Source organism: Sinohyriopsis cumingii, chromosome 4 (assembly GCF_028554795.1).
Source record: "Sinohyriopsis cumingii isolate HCF-2022 chromosome 4, ASM2855479v2, whole genome shotgun sequence".
Classification (NCBI taxonomy): domain Eukaryota; kingdom Metazoa; phylum Mollusca; class Bivalvia; order Unionida; family Unionidae; genus Sinohyriopsis; species Sinohyriopsis cumingii.
Window position 1 is genome coordinate 102,349,657 of NC_142964.1, and position 22,660 is coordinate 102,372,316.

Genomic DNA, 22,660 nt, shown 5'->3' on the forward strand with positions numbered 1-22,660 from the left:
ACATAATGTTTACAATTATCCAACAATATAAGTGTTCAGCTGCTATAGTTAATTGCATTCTGGTAATGTTAGAGATGTACGGTCCTTTAACTAAGTGATATCAAGCCCATTTGAGCATGTTGTTAACATTGTTGATTAGCTCATACTGTGTTTCCTAAAGGCTTGATGGATTTTGTTCATACTGGGCATGTCTCATTATAAAGCAGTGTCAGCTCTTACTGTGTTTCCTAAAGGCTTGATGGATTTTGTTCATACTGGGCATGTCTCATTATAAAGCAATGTCAGCTCTTACTGTGTTTCCTAAAGGCTTGATGGATTTTGTTCATACTGGGCATGTCTCATTATAAAGCAATGTCAGCTCATACTGTGTTTCCTAAAGGCTTGATGGATTTTGTTCATACTGGGCATGTCTCATTATAAAGCAATGTCAGCTCATACTGTGTTTCCTAAAGGCTTGATGGATTTTGTTCATACTGGGCATGTCTCATTATAAAGCAATGTCAGCTCATACTGTGTTTCCTAAAGGCTTGATGGATTTTGTTCTTACTGGGCATGTCTCATTATAAAGCAATGTCAGCTCATACTGTGTTTCCTAAAGGCTTGATGGATTTTGTTCATACTGGGCATGTCTCATTATAAAGCAATGTCAGCTCATACTGTGTTTCCTGAAGGCTTGATGGATTTTGTTCATACTGGGCATGTCTCATTATAAAGCAATGTCAGCTCATACTGTATTTCCTAAAGGCTTGATGGATTTTGTTCATACTGGGCATGTCTCATTATAAAGCAATGTCAGCTCATACTGTGTTTCCTAAAGGCTTGATGGATTTTGTTCATACTGGGCATGTCTCATTATAAAGCAATGTCAGCTCATACTGTGTTTCCTGAAGGCTTGATGGATTTTGTTCATACTGGGCATGTCTCATTATAAAGCAATGTCAGCTCATACTGTGTTTCCTAAAGGCTTGATGGATTTTGTTCATACTGGACATGTCTCATTATAAAGCAATGTCAGCTCATTCTGAGATGGAACAGTGGTAGAGCATCGTACTTGTGATCCAAGGGTTGATGGTTCAGTACCTCCCCAGGCCAACCCAGATCTGCAGTCTCATTGCATCCTTAGGATATGCACTAGATCCTGTTTTCTTGGCGTGATATGGCCAATAATGAATTGAAAGTGCTATTGCAAAACAACCAACAATAACATCATTGTGTGACACACTCGCTAACCCAGTTGACTTTGGTCAAGATCTGAATCATAAAAGATATGTTTTGGAGTTTTGATTTAGATATTTGATTAGCTAAATATATTTCCTTAGCCCATTCATAGATTCTCTAAGTACTTGGTATGTCTCATCATAAGAAAAAACAATCCTGTACACAATTTTTCAAACCTTTGACATGTCAAGATCACAATGTATACAGCAATACTTGAAGTGTTGACATGCAGACCCAGGCTTTCTTGTCTCTTCTTGTTGCTATCTTTGAGGCAGTTGTTCTGAACAGGTTTTGATTAAACTTGGTATACAGGCTTATATCTACAATATCTTGCAAAACTTGGATAATGATTGAAGTATATTAATGATGTGATTTGGCATCTGATTGGCCTAACTGTTACCACTTTAGAAGCAATTCCATATCAGGTATTGATAAAACTTGATAATGATCCTCATCTTAGCAAGATCTCAAAGATGCAAGTTTCTGTTGAATTATGTGGGCACAGAATAATTATGTAATTTAGTATAAAGTTGACTGGGGCTTGTTACCACCTGAAGTAAAATTGTTTTATGTAGATTCAGATCTGATTTGGCTTTTATCATGTAAGTCATGGATAAGAACCATCACAGGCCCTGACATGGGTTGTTTTACCTTTAGATATAATTTGGTACCTTATTTTAGACTTTTATCATGTAAGTCATGGATAAGAACCATCACAGGCCCTGACGTGGGTTATTTTACCTTTCGATGTAATTTGGTACCTTATTTTAGACTTTTATCATGTAAGTCATGGATAAGAACCATCACAGGCCCTGGCGTGGGTTGTTTTACCTTTAGATATAATTTGGTACCTTATTTTAGACTTTAATCATGTAAGTCATGGATAAGAACCATCACAGGCCCTGATGTGGGTTATTTTACCTTTCGATGTAATTTGGTACCTTATTTTAGACTTTTGTCATGTAAGTCATGGATAAGAACCATCACAGTCCTTGACCTGGGTTATTTTTACCTTTAGATGTGATTTGGTACCTTTTTTTAGGCTTTTATCATGTAAGGTATGGATAAGAACCATCACAGTCCTTGACCTGGGTTGTTTTACCTTTAGATGTAATTTGGTACCTTATTTTAGGCTTTTATCATGTAAGTCATGGATAAGAACCATAACAGGCCCTGACGTGGGTTGTTTTACCTTTAGATGTGATTTGGTACCTTATTTTAGGCTTTTATCATATAATGCATGGATAAGAACAATCATAGGCCTTGACATGGGTTGTTTTACCAAATCTGCATTTAGTTTGCATTTTGTTTTATGTGTTTCATGTTCAGTTAAAATACATTTGAAATCCATTTTATTTGTGCTTCTTTTGCAGTCGGAATGCATTTGGAATTCTCTTTATTTGTGTTTCATTTGCAATTGAAATGCATATGAAATTCATTTCACTTGTGTTTCATTTGCAGTTAAAATGCATTTGAAATTCATTTCATACGTGTTTCATTTGCAATTGGAATGCATTTGGAATTCATTTTAGTTGTGGTTCATTTGCAGTTAGAATGCATTTGGAATTCATTTTATTTGTGTTTCATTTGCACTTGGAATGCATTTGGAATTCATTAAAGTTGTGGTTCATTTGCAGTTAGAATGCATTTGGAATTCATTTTAGTTGTGGTTCATTTGCAGTTAGAATGCATTTGGAATTCATTTTATTTGTGTTTCATTTGCACTTGGAATGCATTTGGAATTCATTTTATTTATGTTTCATTTCCATTGGCATTTTAGCTACCATCTCATCATTGTTCCACAAGTTCTTTTACATAATTTAATTTGTTGTTTATCATCTCTGTCATTTCCAGTCAATTGTATTTTCTTTAAACAAAATGGAAATGCATTTGTAAAATATTTTTTTGCTCTGGGAGCTTTTAGAATTTGTCTTATTAAAAGTGTTCTCTAATAAAATAAGTGTAACTGCAGTAAATCTCGAAATATAATTAAGAGTATTTCTCAGCAAAGGAAATTATTTTGTTTAAAAAAAAACTCAACTGATATAACCATCAGTGATGTCAGCATCATAGCAGTGGCACTTGTCGGTCTGCAAATGGCTTGTGACAGGTGAAAAAACTGTCATTGTAAAGGATCTGAATCAGGATTATCATGCATTTTTGACAATGGAAATTCATTGCAGCTTTAAAGCACTATTTTAAAATCCATTTATGAAATGCATTCATGTTTCAATTCCATTTTAATTCGTCATTCAGCTTTTTGCATTTTGTCTTTTGCTTTTGCATTCTCCATCTTTTTTCAGAATGCATTATTTCATTTGTGTTCATTTTTTAGTTTGCTTTTTTCATTTACTCTGCATTTCACTTTCATTTTTCTGGTAAAATTACCTCCTTCCAGGTTTGTGTGTGCTACACTGATGCATATTTATGAGCAGATCTGGCATTTGATTGGTTGATTTTTTTTACCATGCTAGAGGATATTTAATAAATTATTTTTGGACAGCTTTTGATCAAACTAGATATTAAAATTGAAATCATCAAGATCTTGACTGATTTTGATTATGGACAGCTACTTAATGCCCCTTATCTGGAATAGATTTTGATCAGACTCAAAAGAAAACTTCCATTACTAAATGTGAAGATTCCTAGATAAAAAGCAGTGGTTGTATACCAGATAGATCCCCATGGGGACTGATCTGATATAGCATTACAAACATGAATATCCATTTAGACTATCTGATATTTAGAATGAGTATACAAATTTGGTTTACACTGTAAAATTAGTTTAAAATTTTAAATATGATTAAAGATGCCAATTCAAGTTTTAGCCATTTAAGTTTATCAAATGGCCAATGGTCATGGTTACAATAGCAGATATTGCGATTTTCTTAACATGTGATATTTCCGTGCAGTATTTTTAATCAACATATTTAGCAGACTTCACTGACTTCACTGAGACTGCTCCGGTGACCTAGTGGTTAAAGCATCTGCCTCAGATACGGGAGGTCATGAGTTTGATCCTTGGCCAAGTCATACCAAAGACTTACAAAAATGTTACTAATAGCTGCCTTGCTTGGCGTTCAGCATTAAGTGGTTAGTGTTAGGACTGGTCAGCCTGGTGTCAAGATAATGTGATTGGGTGGGACACTTTGCTACATGTCTGCAGCATGATGCCTCAGTGCTAGACATCACTATAAACTGTTACACTGCAGACATCGTAGCGATATGACTGAAAAATTGTTAAAGCTACATTAAAAATCCAAATCACACACACACACACTGACTTCCCTGAAGATGCAGCATTCAGATGATTTCTGTGTCAGCAGTCAGAGTCGAGGGAATCCATGAACCAACATGAAAATTTGAGTTTCCTGTACCTAATTGTCTTTAAACATTTAGTCTGATTTAATGGTAAAATGTCGTAGTTCAAGGTCACAAGTTTTTATTAGCTTCAGCTTGACAAGTTTATTGAAGGCATTTTTTTAAATCTTCAAAGGTGGACCACACTCTTATGGAGCCAGCATCCTCTTAAATAAACATAAAATTGGCTGCAGACAGCACTCTGTCTATTCTAGGGATTAAAAGGTCATTGGACAAGATACTTAGTTTGAAGTCACTATGGTAACCCTTTTTTCAGTTAAGTTTTGCCTGTCAGCATAAGTACAGTTAAATTTGTCTGCAATCAGGTTCCACACTAATGAGTAACAGCTGCCTCGCTTGGCGTTGAGCATTAAGAGGTTAGTGTTAGGACTGGTTGGCCTGGTGTCAGGATAATGTGACTGGGTGGGACATCATGATACATGTCTGCGGCATGATGCCCCAGTGCTAGACATCACTATAAACTGCCACATTGCAGACATCGTAGCGATATGACTGAAAAATTGTTAAAGCTACGTTAAAAGTCAAAATCACATCACATCACACACTAATGAGTGATTCATACAAAAAGTTTAAAGTCCAACATGACTGAAAATTGTTACTGTAAATAAAAAGGTCTTAAATGGATGAGAAATGGACTTTGCACATTTTTTCTGGGTCCTTTTTGACTGGATGTATCCTTTTGTTGTGGGACCCATGCAATTAATTCAGGTCCTTTTTGACTGGATGTATCCTTTTGTTGTGGGACCCATGCAATTAATTCAGTTCCTATGGACCATAACATTTAGCCACAATTGCTATTCTTTTGTGGCAAGATCAGCAAAACACATATCATATACATGATCTAAGATGAAATTTTGAAAACAATGATATGCCGCACAGCTAATTTTTGAGAAAAGATCCCATGTTGGTGTCAACTGTAAAATCCAGCACTCTGAGAGTACCATTTGGCATCCATTAGTATCTGTGCAGTGATAAAATGGAAATGGTTCTAGAATCAAACCTATTTATTCATACAATATATCCATAGCATTTATTGTTTTCAAGTTGTTATTTTAAGCCAATCATCAACCGTTCATTCGTCTAAATTTGGTATTTAATATACCACCACACATAAGCTGGTTACAGAGCTTATAAAATAATTAGTTGACACTGACCATATTGTTAAATGTCAGAACATATGATTTTAATTGAAGAAATCAACTACATATGTAAATATCTATGGTGACCTATATCTGGAGTGATATGGTTTGTTTCAACAGAGACAAAGGTGTTCGTGGAAAAAGCTTTGCGGTTGTTTGTGACACAGCTGACAGAGGACATATTCATCCTGCCAACTTGTGTATGCATCCTGCTGCGGAGTTTGCAGACACAGTGTGTGGAGAGGGGCATTAAAACACACTACCAGTGTGCTGGCATCAAGGTATGTCCAACATGATGACCCACATTTAACTGGACAGTCATGGTCAGCCTAGGTTTTATTTCTTCATTGTTCTTATGCCATAATTGAAGGTGTACAGTGTAGGTTAACGATAAAGTTATAATTAATGTAAGATAGTATTGGCTTTTATACACTGCAGCCTTAAATTGATCAAGGGTCACTCTAGCCACAGTGTCAGGGAGTAAGGTTTCCAATTGCATACAGTTCTTGTGAAGAATGATACATTTATGGCTATTAAGTACTTGTTACTGTTAAGTACCATTAGGGGAATACTTTCTACCCATATTTCAAATGACTCTTTCTGGTGTACTGATGACCATCATGCCTTTGACCATTGTATACATAGCACATAGCTAGTAACCCACTTCCTATCTTGCAGTCATTTTAAGTTATCATTCTTGGAATGTAGAACCAATGAGCACAGCCATTTCATATACTTGTACCTCTACCTTTGCCTGGGACCTTAAGGCAAAATCCAGGTCATTCGAAACTCTTGGTAAGTTTTTGGTTACACTTTATTTATAAGGTCATAAGTCTCAAATGGATAGCAATCATACAAGGATTGTAGAATCGAGAAACACTTCCTTTTGATGTCCATTTACTCCTATTCTTCCTCTGACCCTCATTCATGGTCAGGGTCATTTGAGAATTTCTTTTAAGCTTCTGGTTAAAGTTTTTCGGTATGTTTATTGGTCCAAACCATAGGAGGAATAGTTATCAATCCTGAACTGTAGAATCAGGTAACTCAGCCCTTTCAAATCCATGCATCTCTTGGCTTCCTGTCACCTTCATGCATTTTAAAATCTTGGTTGTTTTTATGTTTTTTGTATAGTCATTAGCCAAAAGCCTTGGAGTGATAGTGTTGCTTGGAATTTAGAATTAGTAAGTATTTCAGCTCCATGCAGTCTTATATCCCTCTTATCCTTTTACAAGCTCAAAATCATTTAAAATCTATGTTGGATATTTGGTTAAAGATTTTCCTGTATTCTCAAAGGCCCAAACCATGGAGAAATGGCTTTCATGCTTGGCCTGTAGTATCAAGTAACCCTGTCCTTTCATACTTGGACTGTAGTATCAAGTAACCCTGTCCTTTCATACTTGGACTGTAGTATCCAGTAACCCTGTCATTTCATACTTGGACTGTAGTATCAAGTGACCCTGTCCTTTCATGCTTACAGATCGCCAGGTTACCTCTGACTTATGCAAGGTTAAGGTCATTTAAAATTTTTTGCAGCCTGACATGCATCATACCTAATGACTAGAAATGAACCTAAATAAAATTTAGTATAGTGGATGCTTTCACAGATAAATTTCTATATCCTTGGATACTCAATTGTAGGTATATAATCTCAGTTTGCTTTGAATTCTGTTTAAATTGTAATACGAGTGGCCTAGTGGTCTAAAGCGCTCTCCGTTACAGATCACTGCCATCTCACCTCTGTCTGCATGGGTTCGAGTCTCGGATTCCGCCAATGTGGATATGTGAGAAAGCTTGCCAGTAGCTTCTCGAGGGTCGGTGGTTCTTTCCGGGGATTTCCCGGGTTCTTCCTCCACCATTAATACTGGCCGCCATGTATAGCCTATTGTGTGCTGAAAAATGGCGTTAAACCCTACAACAACAACAACAACAATAAATTGTAATAGGAAGAAGGAAAAAAATGGAAAATATGCAACAAAAGATTAGTAATAAAAATGAAAACCACATGTTTGTTGTACGTTGGAGAAAAGGTCTTTTTGTTATAGCATAGGAATATGTCATTCCTGACAGTTATGACATATTCATGCACAGTATCATATAATTTTTTTATTATTTCTGCTGCCTCTAAGCTTACAGGAGTGTAGTTCTGTGTATCATCCTGTAATCAATTTAAAATGCATATTTTATTCTTGTCAAGGCATTATGCTTTAAAAGATGGTACAGTATTGTCAAGGCATTATACTTTAAAAGATGGTACAATATTGTCAAGGCATTATACTTTAAAAGATGGTACAGTATTGTCAAGGCATTATACTTTAAAAGATGGTACAGTATTGTCAAGGCATTATACTTTAAAAGATGGTACAATATTGTCAAGGCATTATACTTTAACAGATGGTAAAGTATTGTCAAGGCATTATACTTTAAAAGATGGTACAGTATTATCAAGGCATTATACTTTAACAGATGGTACAGTATTGTCAAGGCATTATACTTTAAAAGATGGTACAGAATTTAAATCAAATGTTATAACCTTCTAAGATCTGTACCTTTTTTATTTATGATCGTTCATTTATTAATCTCTCCCTCTTTCTCTCTCTCTCTCTCACACACACACACACACACACATATTAATGTTTCCAAAAGCTGTTTGATGTTTATACTTTATAATCATTCCAATTCATAATGAAGTAATTATTCATGGCAAATGAGGCATGTCATTAAAATAAATTATAAACAACTCAGCAATATCATCTTCTAACTAGAATAGCTGAAGATAAGATCACTGCATCTTCATGAGTTTGGTGTTTCTTACATTACAAAATGACAGAAAGTCAAGAAAAAAGACGAAATACCTGTATCTGTTCTAAATAGCTTAGATACAGTTATTTGATATCTTCCAACCTATTACAGTTAAAAGACTGAGTTCTATGTTTTGTGTGCAATTTCAGTTGTTGGCTCTAGCATTCAAACAATGCCTGACAAATCCAGATGTTCTTAGTGATTTGACTGGCATCAGCCTGACACAGGCCAATCAAGAACACTTCAGTCAACTGGCAGAATGTGTCTACCATATCCTGGTATCAGGGAAGGGTAAGTCAGTCAGAACACTGCAACGATTACTCTCAGATTTATGTCTGTCATTACTTATTGATCAATGCAAGTTTGTTGATAAGACTAGGTAATGATAGATTGCTCACTATATACTTCTGTCAGAGCAAGGCAGGTTGAGAGAGGTAATATTATTGCCCCAATTTTCCTTACATGTCTGGACTCCAAAATAATTTAGACACCATACATTATTTTATTATCTACTGTTTGTCTTGAGATACATAATTTGTATAATTATTCAATGAAGATAGTTTGAGGTATATATGGTTCAAATTTGAATTAATTTTTTTCAATAATTGTGAATTTATTTCATGTAAAATAATTTAAAACCAATTTCCAATTTGTTTGCTTAACTAGACATAAGGCCAGGCAAGCTGATATAGCCCTGCATCCGTTCTGTGTCATCTGTCTTATATAATGTGTCATCCAACATATGTTCTGTGTCATCTGTCTTACATAATGTGTCATCCAACATATGTTCTGTGTCATCTGTCTTACATAATGTGTCATCCGTCATATGTTCTGTGTCATCTGTCTTACATAATGTGTCATCCAACATATGCTTTTCTGTGTCATCTGTCTTAAATAATGTGTCATCCAGCATATATTCTGTGTCATCTGTCTTACATAATGTGTCATCCAACATATGTTCTGTGTTATCCATATTTCAGTCTGTGTCATCCATTATATGTTTTGTGTCATCTGTTATATGTTCTGTGTCATCTGTCTTACATAATGTGTCATCCAACATATGTTCTGTTATCCATCTTTCAGTCTGTGTCATCCATTATATGTTTTGTGTCATCTATCATATGTTCTGTGTCATCTGTCTTACATAATGTGTCATCCAACATATGTTCTGTGTCATCCATCTTTCATTATGTGTCATCCATTATATGTTTTGTGTCATCTATTGTACATACTCTGTCATCTGTCTTACATTCTGTGTCATGGGTCATATGTTCTGTGTTATCTGTCTTACATAATGTGTCATCCATCATATGTTCTGTGTTATCCATCTTTCATTCTGTGTCATCCATTATATGTTTTGTACCATCCATCATATGTTCTGTGTCATCCATCTTACATTCTGTGTCATCCTTCATATGTTCTGTGTCATCTATCTGTATATTTATGAGGCATTTGATTGACTGGGGTTTTGTTTACCACTTTGATCAGATTTGGTAAATAGATGTCATCAAGATTTCTCATGTTTGATTATGAGTGAGATCTATGAATATTAAAGATGAGATCTTGCATCTGATTGGCACAACTCAGCACTGGAAGCTACATTTCAGATTAGATTATGAACAGTCTTGTTAAATAGTTGTATATCATTAATATGTTGAATGAGTTTGATTTTGGCAAGATCTGTGCATATTTATAAGGTAATCTTATATCTGATTGGCTGAACTAGTTACCACTCTGGAGGCTGAACTTTGCATTTTAAATTAATACTTATTACTTCAGTATCTTTCATCCAAATTGAATAGATAGAATGCTTAAATGCTTCACCATGGCTACATCCTTTTTCCATTCATATTAAATGGGGGCCCTGAGTGGCTGAGTGATCTAAAGCGCCCTCTGTTATGGATCACTGCCATCTCACCTCTGTCTCCATGGGTTTGAGTCTCGGATTCGGCCAATGTGGGTATGTGAGAAAGCTTGCCAGTAGCTTCTCGAGAGTCGGTGGTTCTTTCCAGGGATTTCCCGGGTTCATCCTCCACCCTTAATACTGGCGGCCATGTATAGCCTATCGTGTGCTGAAAAATGGCGTTAAACCCTACAACAACAACAACATTCATATTAATATGAGACTTTTAAGCTCAATTTGTAACCAGCAGAGAGGAGTTTCTCATAGGTATGTGTGGGTTTTCATACTTTAAGATTTGTACCTGTTGGATAAGACTGCAGTGAAATCAAAGAAGATTGCAGGGCAACATTTTTTCAGTTTCAAATGGGATTTCATTTTGACTGATTTCATGATACTGTGAATTAAACATTTTCTTGGGATACCAGTGTCTGGAATTTTTGTGATTTCTACAAACCACAGATTTAAGTAACCAGCAGAAATTAAATCTACTGTAGAAACAATTGGACTGCTTCACAAATATATGACCAGTAATTTGGACTGCTTCACAAATTAACAAATGGTAATTATTTTGTATAAATGATATGACTACTTGACAAACCTACAAATAGTAATTATATTGTAAATACAGTAGGACTACACAAATCAAGAAACAGTAATTCCATTGTAAAAACAATAGGACAAATACACAAATCTACAAACACTAATTCTACTATATAGACTGCAGGACTACTCAGATCTTCAGAACAGTAATTATGTTGTAGGACTACTATGCAAATCTACAAACGGTAATTCTATTGTTGAAACAATGGGAGGACTAATGGAGATACAATAGAACTGCCCAAATCTATAAACAATAATTCTGTTATGAAGCAATAGGAATGTTATGCAGATCTACAAACAGTAATTCCATTGTAAAAACAACAGGACAAATACACAAATCTACAAACACTAATTCTACTATATAGACTGCAGGACTACTCAGATCTACAGAACAGTAATTCTGTTGTAGGACTACTATGCAAATGTACAAACAGTAATTCTGTTTTTGAAACAATGGGAGGACTAATGGAGATACAATAGAACTGCCCAAATCTAAACAGGAATTCTGTTGTGAAGCAGTAGGAATCATATGCAGATCTACAAATAGTATTTTTATTGCAGAAACAATAGAAGGACATAAATCTACAAATAGTAATTCTATTGAGACAATGGAACTCCCCAAATCTGCAAGCAGAAATTCTATTGTAGAAACAAATAGAACTGACAAAATCTACAAACAGTAATTCTCCTGTAGAGACATTAGGACTACACAAATCTACAAACAGTAATTCTATTGTATAAACAAGAGGACTACTTCACAAATCTACAGACACTAATTCTACTGTAGAAACAATAGGACTACACAAATCTACAAACACTAATTCTCTTGTAAGAACATTAGGACTACTGCACAAATCTACAAACAGTAATTATTGTAGAAACAATAGAACTACACAAATCTACAGACAATTCTATTGTAGAAACAAAATGAATACTATGCAAATCTACCACAGTAATTCTATTGTAGGAACAAGAAGACTACTGTGCAAATCTACAACAGTAATTCCACTGTATAGACAACAGGACTGCTGTACAAATCAACAAATAGTGATTCTGTTGTAGAAATAATAGGATTTTTTGCAAGCCTGCAATTATTTCTGATAAAATAGTCTTGTGTTAGACCACAAAAATTGATACCCATGAAAATAAATGAATCCACATTTAGTGGATCAGATTTCATTTTTTTAGTCCATCTGGGAGTAAGACTTTGTATAAAATATCAGTATTTCCTGAATTTTATCCAAAAATTAGTACTGGTTTAGTATATACAGCCCATTAATATGAAACTTTTGGAGAATTGGTGTTATTTGTCTTTGACAAACATTCTCATTAACATTTTTCTGAAGATATTAAAAATTTATTGCTAAAGAAATAATTATAAAACATTCATGCAGAGTTATAGCAAGTACAGTTGTTTTCTTTAATCCAAAAGTTACCTTTAAACTTTTGGAATTCATCTTAGTCTTAGAATAACGGGTTATCAACATAGCTAAAATAGTTGTTTCTTGCCTTGAATTGCATTTTTTCTCCTGCAGTGAAAGGAAGTAGCACCCCTCGGTTGGCAGGCAAATTCTGCAAAGAAAATAAAGACTGGATGATTGAGAAGCTCAACATCATCATCAACTACCTAACCAGCGAGTAAGATTTGAACCTCTTCTCACTCGGCAAATATTCAAAATGCCATTTATACTCACAAGTTAAATCCAAACCCAGATCTGTCTTGACATAATGCACCAAAAATCTAAATCTCTGCAGTTTGTTAGGAGTAACACTGTAATAAAACAACAAAGACCATGATCTGCATGCACATTATGTCATGGAAGATCAGGGTCTGTGATATTTGTTGTTGGACTTGATTTAGACGTTGGTATATATGAACATCAAATCATTAGGCATTAAAGATGTGTAATTGTTCATCTTTTATTTATTTATAAAGTAGATGACCTTTAGAATTGTCTTTTTATCTCCTATTGTCTTCATATTTTAGGCATAGTGAAATGCATTGAATGTTGATCTCCATGTCTTTGGTACATATATCATATGTCAGTTATTTAACATGGTGTTATGTATATTTAATGTTTTTTGTGTGCTTGATCTTTTTCCTTGATTGAGGGTGGAATAGTTATCTTCCTGACTTAAATCAGTTTATAAAAAGTTGCTGACTGATATTCAAGGTCTAGACTTATTTACAAACTTAGAATGTTCTGGAAGAGAACTAGTGACTCACTTGCTGGTCATTTTATTGTGTCCTGAATTTTTATTATAAGGCTGTGGTAAAGAAAATTATTGATTCCTGTCTTCTTAAGATCAACTGCTCCAGTGGCCTAGTGGTTAGAGCATCCACCTCAGATGAGAGAGGTCATGGGTTCGATCCTGGCCAAGTCATACCAAAGACTTACAAATATGGTACTAACAGCTGTCTCGCTTGGCACTCAGCATTAAGAGGTTGGTGTTAGGACAGGTTGGCTTTGTGTCAGGATAATGTGATTGGGTGGGACATTATGCTACATGTCTGCGACATGATGCCCCAGTGCTAGGCATCACTATAAACTGCCACACTGCAGACATTGTAGCGATATGACTGAAAAATTGTTAAAGCTATGTTAAAAATCCAAATCACACACACACACTCTTAAGATCAGTCTCTTGAATCATTTTAGTTGTGTTCAGATATTGTTTGAGAGGAATCATTTATTTAAAAATGATTCATTGGAATTACAAAGTGCTCATTGACCTTTTGGACAAAAACACTACTTTGGGATTATTGTGAATTCATTCAAAGCCATTCTGGATTATATAATTGTTATAGATCAAAATTGCTGGTACATCAGCCTATTCAAAACTGTTGGTACATTAGCACATTGAAAATTGGAATTCATTTCATATGCTGAAAAATGGCGTTAAACCCATAACAACAAGAACCAACCATTATCATTAATAAGATATTATTTAATTATATTCCTGCAGTTATGGCCCTTGGATCACATTAGTATGTGCATTGCTAATACACAGCCTTTTGAACATTCTATCTTCAACAGTTATTAAAAAGATTTTAACCAAATGTACTGTGAAATTTCATCACAATATCCCTTACAAGTTTATTGATGAGCATGTTCTGCAGATATTTCTTGGAGTTATGGCCCTTGTTCATCCCAGTATATTCATTGCTATGCACAGCCATGTGAACAATCTAGCATCCTCACTTCCTGCTTCATATCAGTAAGATCTGAGTTTGCTGAAGAGCAGATATTGCTTGTATTTCTTTGAGTTATTGTCCATGTGCAACTTAGAATAGACATCCAAATGATTTTGGAATAATGGCATTTACACTTTTGTTTGCTTTCAATCAGATATATAGTGAATCTGACAAACAGATGTTGACCATATTTTGTTTTAGATTTTTGTGCCTTGATTGACTGACAGTACTGGATCTAGCTCAACAAGATCATGGATGAGATTGAAGATGATCAGATTTTGATGTTAATTTATTGAGTACTGACCCATGAAAGATAATTATTTTTATAAAAAAATGTATAATAGGCATTCTGCTTTTGATATGAACATAGTTTTTATTGGATTTTAATCAGAATCTTCATTATATACCTTTATCTTACATATATACCTTTATCTTAGCAAGTCTTAGGTGTCTTCCAAGATGATTGGGGGGCCCCGAGTGGCCGAGTGGTCTAAAGCGCTCACCGTTCCGGATCACTGCCATCTCACCTCTGTCTGCGTGAGTTTGAGTCCAAGGCTCGGCTAGCGTGGGTACGTGGGAAAGCCTGCCAATAGCTTCTTGTGGGTCAGTGGTTCTTCCCTGGGTTTTCCAGGGTTCTTCCTCCACCAGTTATACTGGCTGCCATGTATAGCCTATCTTGTGCTGAAAAATGGCGTTAAACCCTAGAACAACAACAACAAGATGATTGGTATTCTTATTTTTTACAGAGTTATTGCTTTGAATGCATTAAGTAACATACGAGCTTCTAAACACTATAGCATACTAGAAGGGACACATTTTTGGTCTCAGAAGATTTTGACAATGACCAGATTTTGATGATAGAGCTAGGTACCTTGACCAATTTAGAATAGCCAAGTACACCAATTTTTTGTCATACTAGCTTCCACATCATTTGTTTGATACCAAAAGAATTTCCCTAAAAACTTTATTTTAAAAATATTATCAACATTTTAATCATATTTTACAAAATTCTGGCTCTTGCAATAATACTGTTCCTTATTTAGAGTCTGAATATGTTTGCATGAATTTATGTACCTCTTCTTTTGACATTGTGCAGTAATAGCTGGTCCATGAGTTTTTGTCTGGACTGCAAAGTAATTCTGACTTAGATGAAGTCTGCCTTTCCAACTGTCCATCTGTTAGTTTGGCATCAACCTTATAGCATGGGTTTCTGTTTAGTTCATTTTATCAGACAGTATTGCTTATAGAGCCAAATATCTTGGTTTGTGAATTTTTATCGTGATGATTACTACATCAGTCAGTGAAAGTTGGTTCTATGTGACCTATACTTCAAAGGTCACTGGTTTGTGCTTAAGTTTGCATTTCATTGGTTTCATTTAGCTTATTTCTTAGAGTATTGCTTGCAGTCATATGACTTGAGGTAAAGATGCATCACACTGCACATGACACGCTACAGTCATATAACTTGCAGTAAAGATGCATCACATTGCACATGACACCCTACAGTCATAACTTGCAGTAAAGATGCATCACATTGCACATGACACTCTACAGTCATAACTTGAGGTAAAGATGCATCACATTGCACATGACACCCTACAGTCATAACTTGCAGTAGAGATGCATCACACTGCACATGACACGCTACAGTCATATAACTTCAGGTAAAGATGCATCACATTGCACATGACACCCTACAGTCATAACTTGCAGTAAAGATGCATCGCATTGCACATGACACTCTACAGTCATATAACTTGAAGTAAAGATGCATCACATTGCACATGACACTCTACAGTCATATAACTTGAGGTAAAGATGCATCACATTGCACATGACACACTACAGTCATATAACTTGAGGTAAAGATGCATCACATTGTACATGACACCCTACAGTCATATAACTTGAGGTAAAGATGCATCACATTGCACATGACACCCTACAGTCATAACTTGCAGTAAAGATGCATCACATTGCACATGACACACTACAGTCATATAACTTGAGGTAAAGATGCATCACATTGTACATGACACTCTACAGTCATATAACTTGAGGTAAAGATGCATCACATTGCACATGACACTCTACAGTCATATAACTTGAGGTAAAGATGCATCACATTGCACATGACACCCTACAGTCATAACTTGCAGTAAAGATGCATCACATTGCACATGACACACTACAGTCATATAACTTGAGGTAAAGATGCATCACATTGCACATGACACACTACAGTCATATAACTTGAGGTAAAGATGCATCACATTGCACATGACACTCTACAGCCATATAACTTGAGGTAAAGATGCATCACATTGCACATGACACACTACAGTCATATAACTTGAGGTAAAGATGCATCACATTGCACATGACACTCTACAGTCATATAACTTGAGGTAAAGATGCATCACATTGTACATGACACGCTACAGTCATATAACTTGAGGTAAAGATGTATCACATTGTACATGACACCCTACAGTCATATAACTTGAGGTAAAGATGCATCACATTGCACATGACACTCTACAGTCATATAACTTGAGGTAAAGATGCATCACATTGTACATGACACCCTACAGTCATAACTTGAGGTAAAGATGCATCACATTGTACATGACACCCTACAGTCATATAACTTGAGGTAAAGATGTATCACATTGCACATGACACTCTACAGTCATATAACTTGAGGTAAAGATGCATCACATTGTACATGACACGCTACAGTCATATAACTTGAGGTAAAGATGTATCACATTGTACATGACACTCTACAGTCATAACTTGAGGTAAAGATGCATCACATTGTACATGACACCCTACAGTCATATAACTTGAGGTAAAGATGTATCACATTGCACATGACACTCTACAGTCATATAACTTGAGGTAAAGATGCATCACATTGCACATGACATGCTACAGTCATATAACTTGAGGTAAAGATGCATCACATTGTACATGACACGCTACAGTCATATAACTTGAGGTATAGATGCATCACATTGCACATGACACTCTACAGTCATATAACTTGAGGTAAAGATGCATCACATTGCACATGATACACTACAGTCATATAACTTGAGGTAAAGATGCATCACATTGCACATGACACGCTACAGTCATATAACTTGAGGTAAAGATGCATCACATTGCACACGACATGCTACAGTCATATAACTTGAGGTAAAGATGCATCACATTGCACATGACACGCTACAGTCATATAACTTGAGGTAAAGATGCATCACATTGCACATGACACTCTACAGTCATATATAACTTGAGGTAAAGATGCATCACATTGCACATGATACACTACAGTCATATAACTTGAGGTAAAGATGCATCACATTGCACATGACACACTACAGTCATATAACTTGAGGTAAAGATGCGTCACATTGCACATGACACTCTACAGTCATATAACTTGAGGTAAAGATGCATCACATTGCACATGACACTCTACAGTCATATAACTTGAGGTAAAGATGTATCACATTGCACATGACACTACAGTCATATAACTTGAGGTAAAGATGCATCACATTGCACATGACACTCTACAGTCATATAACTTGAGGTAAAGATGCATCACATTGCACATGATACACTACAGTCATATAACTTGAGGTAAAGATGTATCACATTGCACATGACACTCTACAGTCATATAACTTGAGGTAAAGATGCATCACATAGCACATGATACACTACAGTCATATAACTTGAGGTAAAGATGCATCACATTGCACATGACACACTACAGTCATATAACTTGAGGTAAAGATGTATCACATTGCACATGACACTCTACAGTCATATAACTTGAGGTAAAGATGCATCACATTGCACATGATACCCTACAGTCATATAACTTGAGGTAAAGATGTATCACATTGCACATGACACTCTACAGTCATATAACTTGAGGTAAAGATGCATCACATTGTACATGACACTCTACAGTCATATAACTTGAGGTAAAGATGTATCACATTGCACATGACACTCTACAGTCATATAACTTGAGGTAAAGATGCATCACATTGTACATGACACGCTACAGTCATATAACTTGAGGTAAAGATGCATCACATTGCACATGACACACTACAGTCATATAACTTGAGGTAAAGATGCATCACATTGCACATGACACACTACAGTCATATAACTTGAGGTAAAGATGTATCACATTGCACATGACACTCTACAGTCATATAACTTGAGGTAAAGATGCATCACATTGCACATGATACACTACAGTCATATAACTTGAGGTAAAGATGTATCACATTGCACATGACACACTACAGTCATATAACTTGAGGTAAAGATGCATCACATTGCACATGACACCCTACAGTCATAACTTGCAGTAAAGATGCATCACATTGCACATGACACTCTACAGTCATATAACTTGAGGTAAAGATGTATCACATTGCACATGACACACTACAGTCATATAACTTGAGGTAAAGATGCATCACATTGCACATGACACACTACAGTCATATAACTTGAGGTAAAGATGTATCACATTGCACATGACACTCTACAGTCATATAACTTGAGGTAAAGATGCATCACATTGCACATGATACACTACAGTCATATAACTTGAGGTAAAGATGTATCACATTGCACATGACACACTACAGTCATATAACTTGAGGTAAAGATGCATCACATTGCACATGACACCCTACAGTCATAACTTGCAGTAAAGATGCATCACATTGCACATGACACTCTACAGTCATATAACTTGAGGTAAAGATGTATCACATTGCACATGACACACTACAGTCATATAACTTGAGGAAAAGATGCATCACATTGCACATGACATACTACAGTCATATAACTTGAGGTAAAGATGTATCACATTGCACATGACACACTACAGTCATATAACTTGAGGTAAAGATGCATCACATTGCACATGACACCCTACAGTCATAACTTGCAGTAAAGATGCATCACATTGCACATGACACTCTACAGTCATATAACTTGAGGTAAAGATGTATCACATTGCACATGACACTCTACAGTCATATAACTTGAGGTAAAGATGCATCACATTGTACATGACACGCTACAGTCATATAACTTGAGGTAAAGATGTATCACATTGTACATGACACTCTACAGTCATAACTTGAGGTAAAGATGCATCACATTGTACATGACACCCTACAGTCATATAACTTGAGGTAAAGATGTATCACATTGCACATGACACTCTACAGTCATATAACTTGAGGTAAAGATGCATCACATTGCACATGACATGCTACAGTCATATAACTTGAGGTAAAGATGCATCACATTGTACATGACACGCTACAGTCATATAACTTGAGGTATAGATGCATCACATTGCACATGACACTCTACAGTCATATAACTTGAGGTAAAGATGCATCACATTGCACATGATACACTACAGTCATATAACTTGAGGTAAAGATGCATCACATTGCACATGACACGCTACAGTCATATAACTTGAGGTAAAGATGCATCACATTGTACATGACACGCTACAGTCATATAACTTGAGGTAAAGATGCATCACATTGCACATGACACGCTACAGTCATATAACTTGAGGTAAAGATGCATCACATTGCACATGATACACTACAGTCATATAACTTGAGGTAAAGATGCATCACATTGTACATGACACGCTACAGTCATATAACTTGAGGTAAAGATGCATCACATTGCACATGACATGCTACAGTCATATAACTTGAGGTAAAGATGCATCACATTGCACATGACACGCTACAGTCATATAACTTGAGGTAAAGATGCATCACATTGCACATGACACTCTACAGTCATATAACTTGAGGTAAAGATGCATCACATTGCACATGATACACTACAGTCATATAACTTGAGGTAAAGATGCATCACATTGCACATGACACACTACAGTCATATAACTTGAGGTAAAGATGCGTCACATTGCACATGACACTCTACAGTCATATAACTTGAGGTAAAGATGCATCACATTGCACATGACACTCTACAGTCATATAACTTGAGGTAAAGATGTATCACATTGCACATGACACTACAGTCATATAACTTGAGGTAAAGATGCATCACATTGCACATGACACTCTACAGTCATATAACTTGAGGTAAAGATGCATCACATTGCACATGATACACTACAGTCATATAACTTGAGGTAAAGATGTATCACATTGCACATGACACTCTACAGTCATATAACTTGAGGTAAAGATGCATCACATAGCACATGATACACTACAGTCATATAACTTGAGGTAAAGATGCATCACATTGCACATGACACACTACAGTCATATAACTTGAGGTAAAGATGTATCACATTGCACATGACACTCTACAGTCATATAACTTGAGGTAAAGATGCATCACATTGCACATGATACCCTACAGTCATATAACTTGAGGTAAAGATGTATCACATTGCACATGACACTCTACAGTCATATAACTTGAGGTAAAGATGCATCACATTGTACATGACACTCTACAGTCATATAACTTGAGGTAAAGATGTATCACATTGCACATGACACTCTACAGTCATATAACTTGAGGTAAAGATGCATCACATTGTACATGACACGCTACAGTCATATAACTTGAGGTAAAGATGCATCACATTGCACATGACACACTACAGTCATATAACTTGAGGTAAAGATGCATCACATTGCACATGACACACTACAGTCATATAACTTGAGGTAAAGATGTATCACATTGCACATGACACTCTACAGTCATATAACTTGAGGTAAAGATGCATCACATTGCACATGACACGCTACAGTCATATAACTTGAGGTATAGATGCATCACATTGCACATGACACTCTACAGTCATATAACTTGAGGTAAAGATGCATCACATTGCACATGATACACTACAGTCATATAACTTGAGGTAAAGATGCATCACATTGCACATGACACGCTACAGTCATATAACTTGAGGTAAAGATGCATCACATTGTACATGACACGCTACAGTCATATAACTTGAGGTAAAGATGCATCACATTGCACATGACACGCTACAGTCATATAACTTGAGGTAAAGATGCATCACATTGCACATGATACACTACAGTCATATAACTTGAGGTAAAGATGTATCACATTGCACATGACACTCTACAGTCATATAACTTGAGGTAAAGATGCATCACATTGTACATGACACGCTACAGTCATATAACTTGAGGTAAAGATGCATCACATTGCACATGACATGCTACAGTCATATAACTTGAGGTAAAGATGCATCACATTGCACATGACACGCTACAGTCATATAACTTGAGGTAAAGATGCATCACATTGCACATGACACTCTACAGTCATATAACTTGAGGTAAAGATGCATCACATTGCACATGATACACTACAGTCATATAACTTGAGGTAAAGATGCATCACATTGCACATGACACACTACAGTCATATAACTTGAGGTAAAGATGCGTCACATTGCACATGACACTCTACAGTCATATAACTTGAGGTAAAGATGCATCACATTGCACATGACACTCTACAGTCATATAACTTGAGGTAAAGATGTATCACATTGCACATGACACTACAGTCATATAACTTGAGGCAAAGATGCATCACATTGCACATGACACTCTACAGTCATATAACTTGAGGTAAAGATGCATCACATTGCACATGATACACTACAGTCATATAACTTGAGGTAAAGATGTATCACATTGCACATGACACTCTACAGTCATATAACTTGAGGTAAAGATGCATCACATAGCACATGATACACTACAGTCATATAACTTGAGGTAAAGATGCATCACATTGCACATGACACACTACAGTCATATAACTTGAGGTAAAGATGTATCACATTGCACATGACACTCTACAGTCATATAACTTGAGGTAAAGATGCATCACATTGCACATGATACCCTACAGTCATATAACTTGAGGTAAAGATGTATCACATTGCACATGACACTCTACAGTCATATAACTTGAGGTAAAGATGCATCACATTGTACATGACACTCTACAGTCATATAACTTGAGGTAAAGATGTATCACATTGCACATGACACTCTACAGTCATATAACTTGAGGTAAAGATGCATCACATTGTACATGACACGCTACAGTCATATAACTTGAGGTAAAGATGCATCACATTGCACATGACACACTACAGTCATATAACTTGAGGTAAAGATGCATCACATTGCACATGACACACTACAGTCATATAACTTGAGGTAAAGATGTATCACATTGCACATGACACTCTACAGTCATATAACTTGAGGTAAAGATGCATCACATTGCACATGATACACT

General features: G+C 35.8%; 1 protein-coding gene across 2 annotated transcripts in view; it reads left to right on the forward strand.

The window, feature by feature from the left end:
* The window catches only part of LOC149801796 (uncharacterized protein KIAA0825-like), a 136,291-nt gene that overhangs the window by 74,496 nt on the left and 39,135 nt on the right, over positions 1-22,660 (forward strand). For both annotated transcript variants that reach the window (XM_089956141.1, XM_089956142.1), the window contains exons 20-22: positions 5,859-6,019; positions 8,687-8,828; positions 12,576-12,678. In XM_089956141.1, coding sequence (XP_089812267.1) covers positions 5,859-6,019; positions 8,687-8,828; positions 12,576-12,678 — 406 coding nt within the window. The remainder of the gene's footprint in view (positions 1-5,858; positions 6,020-8,686; positions 8,829-12,575; positions 12,679-22,660) is intronic.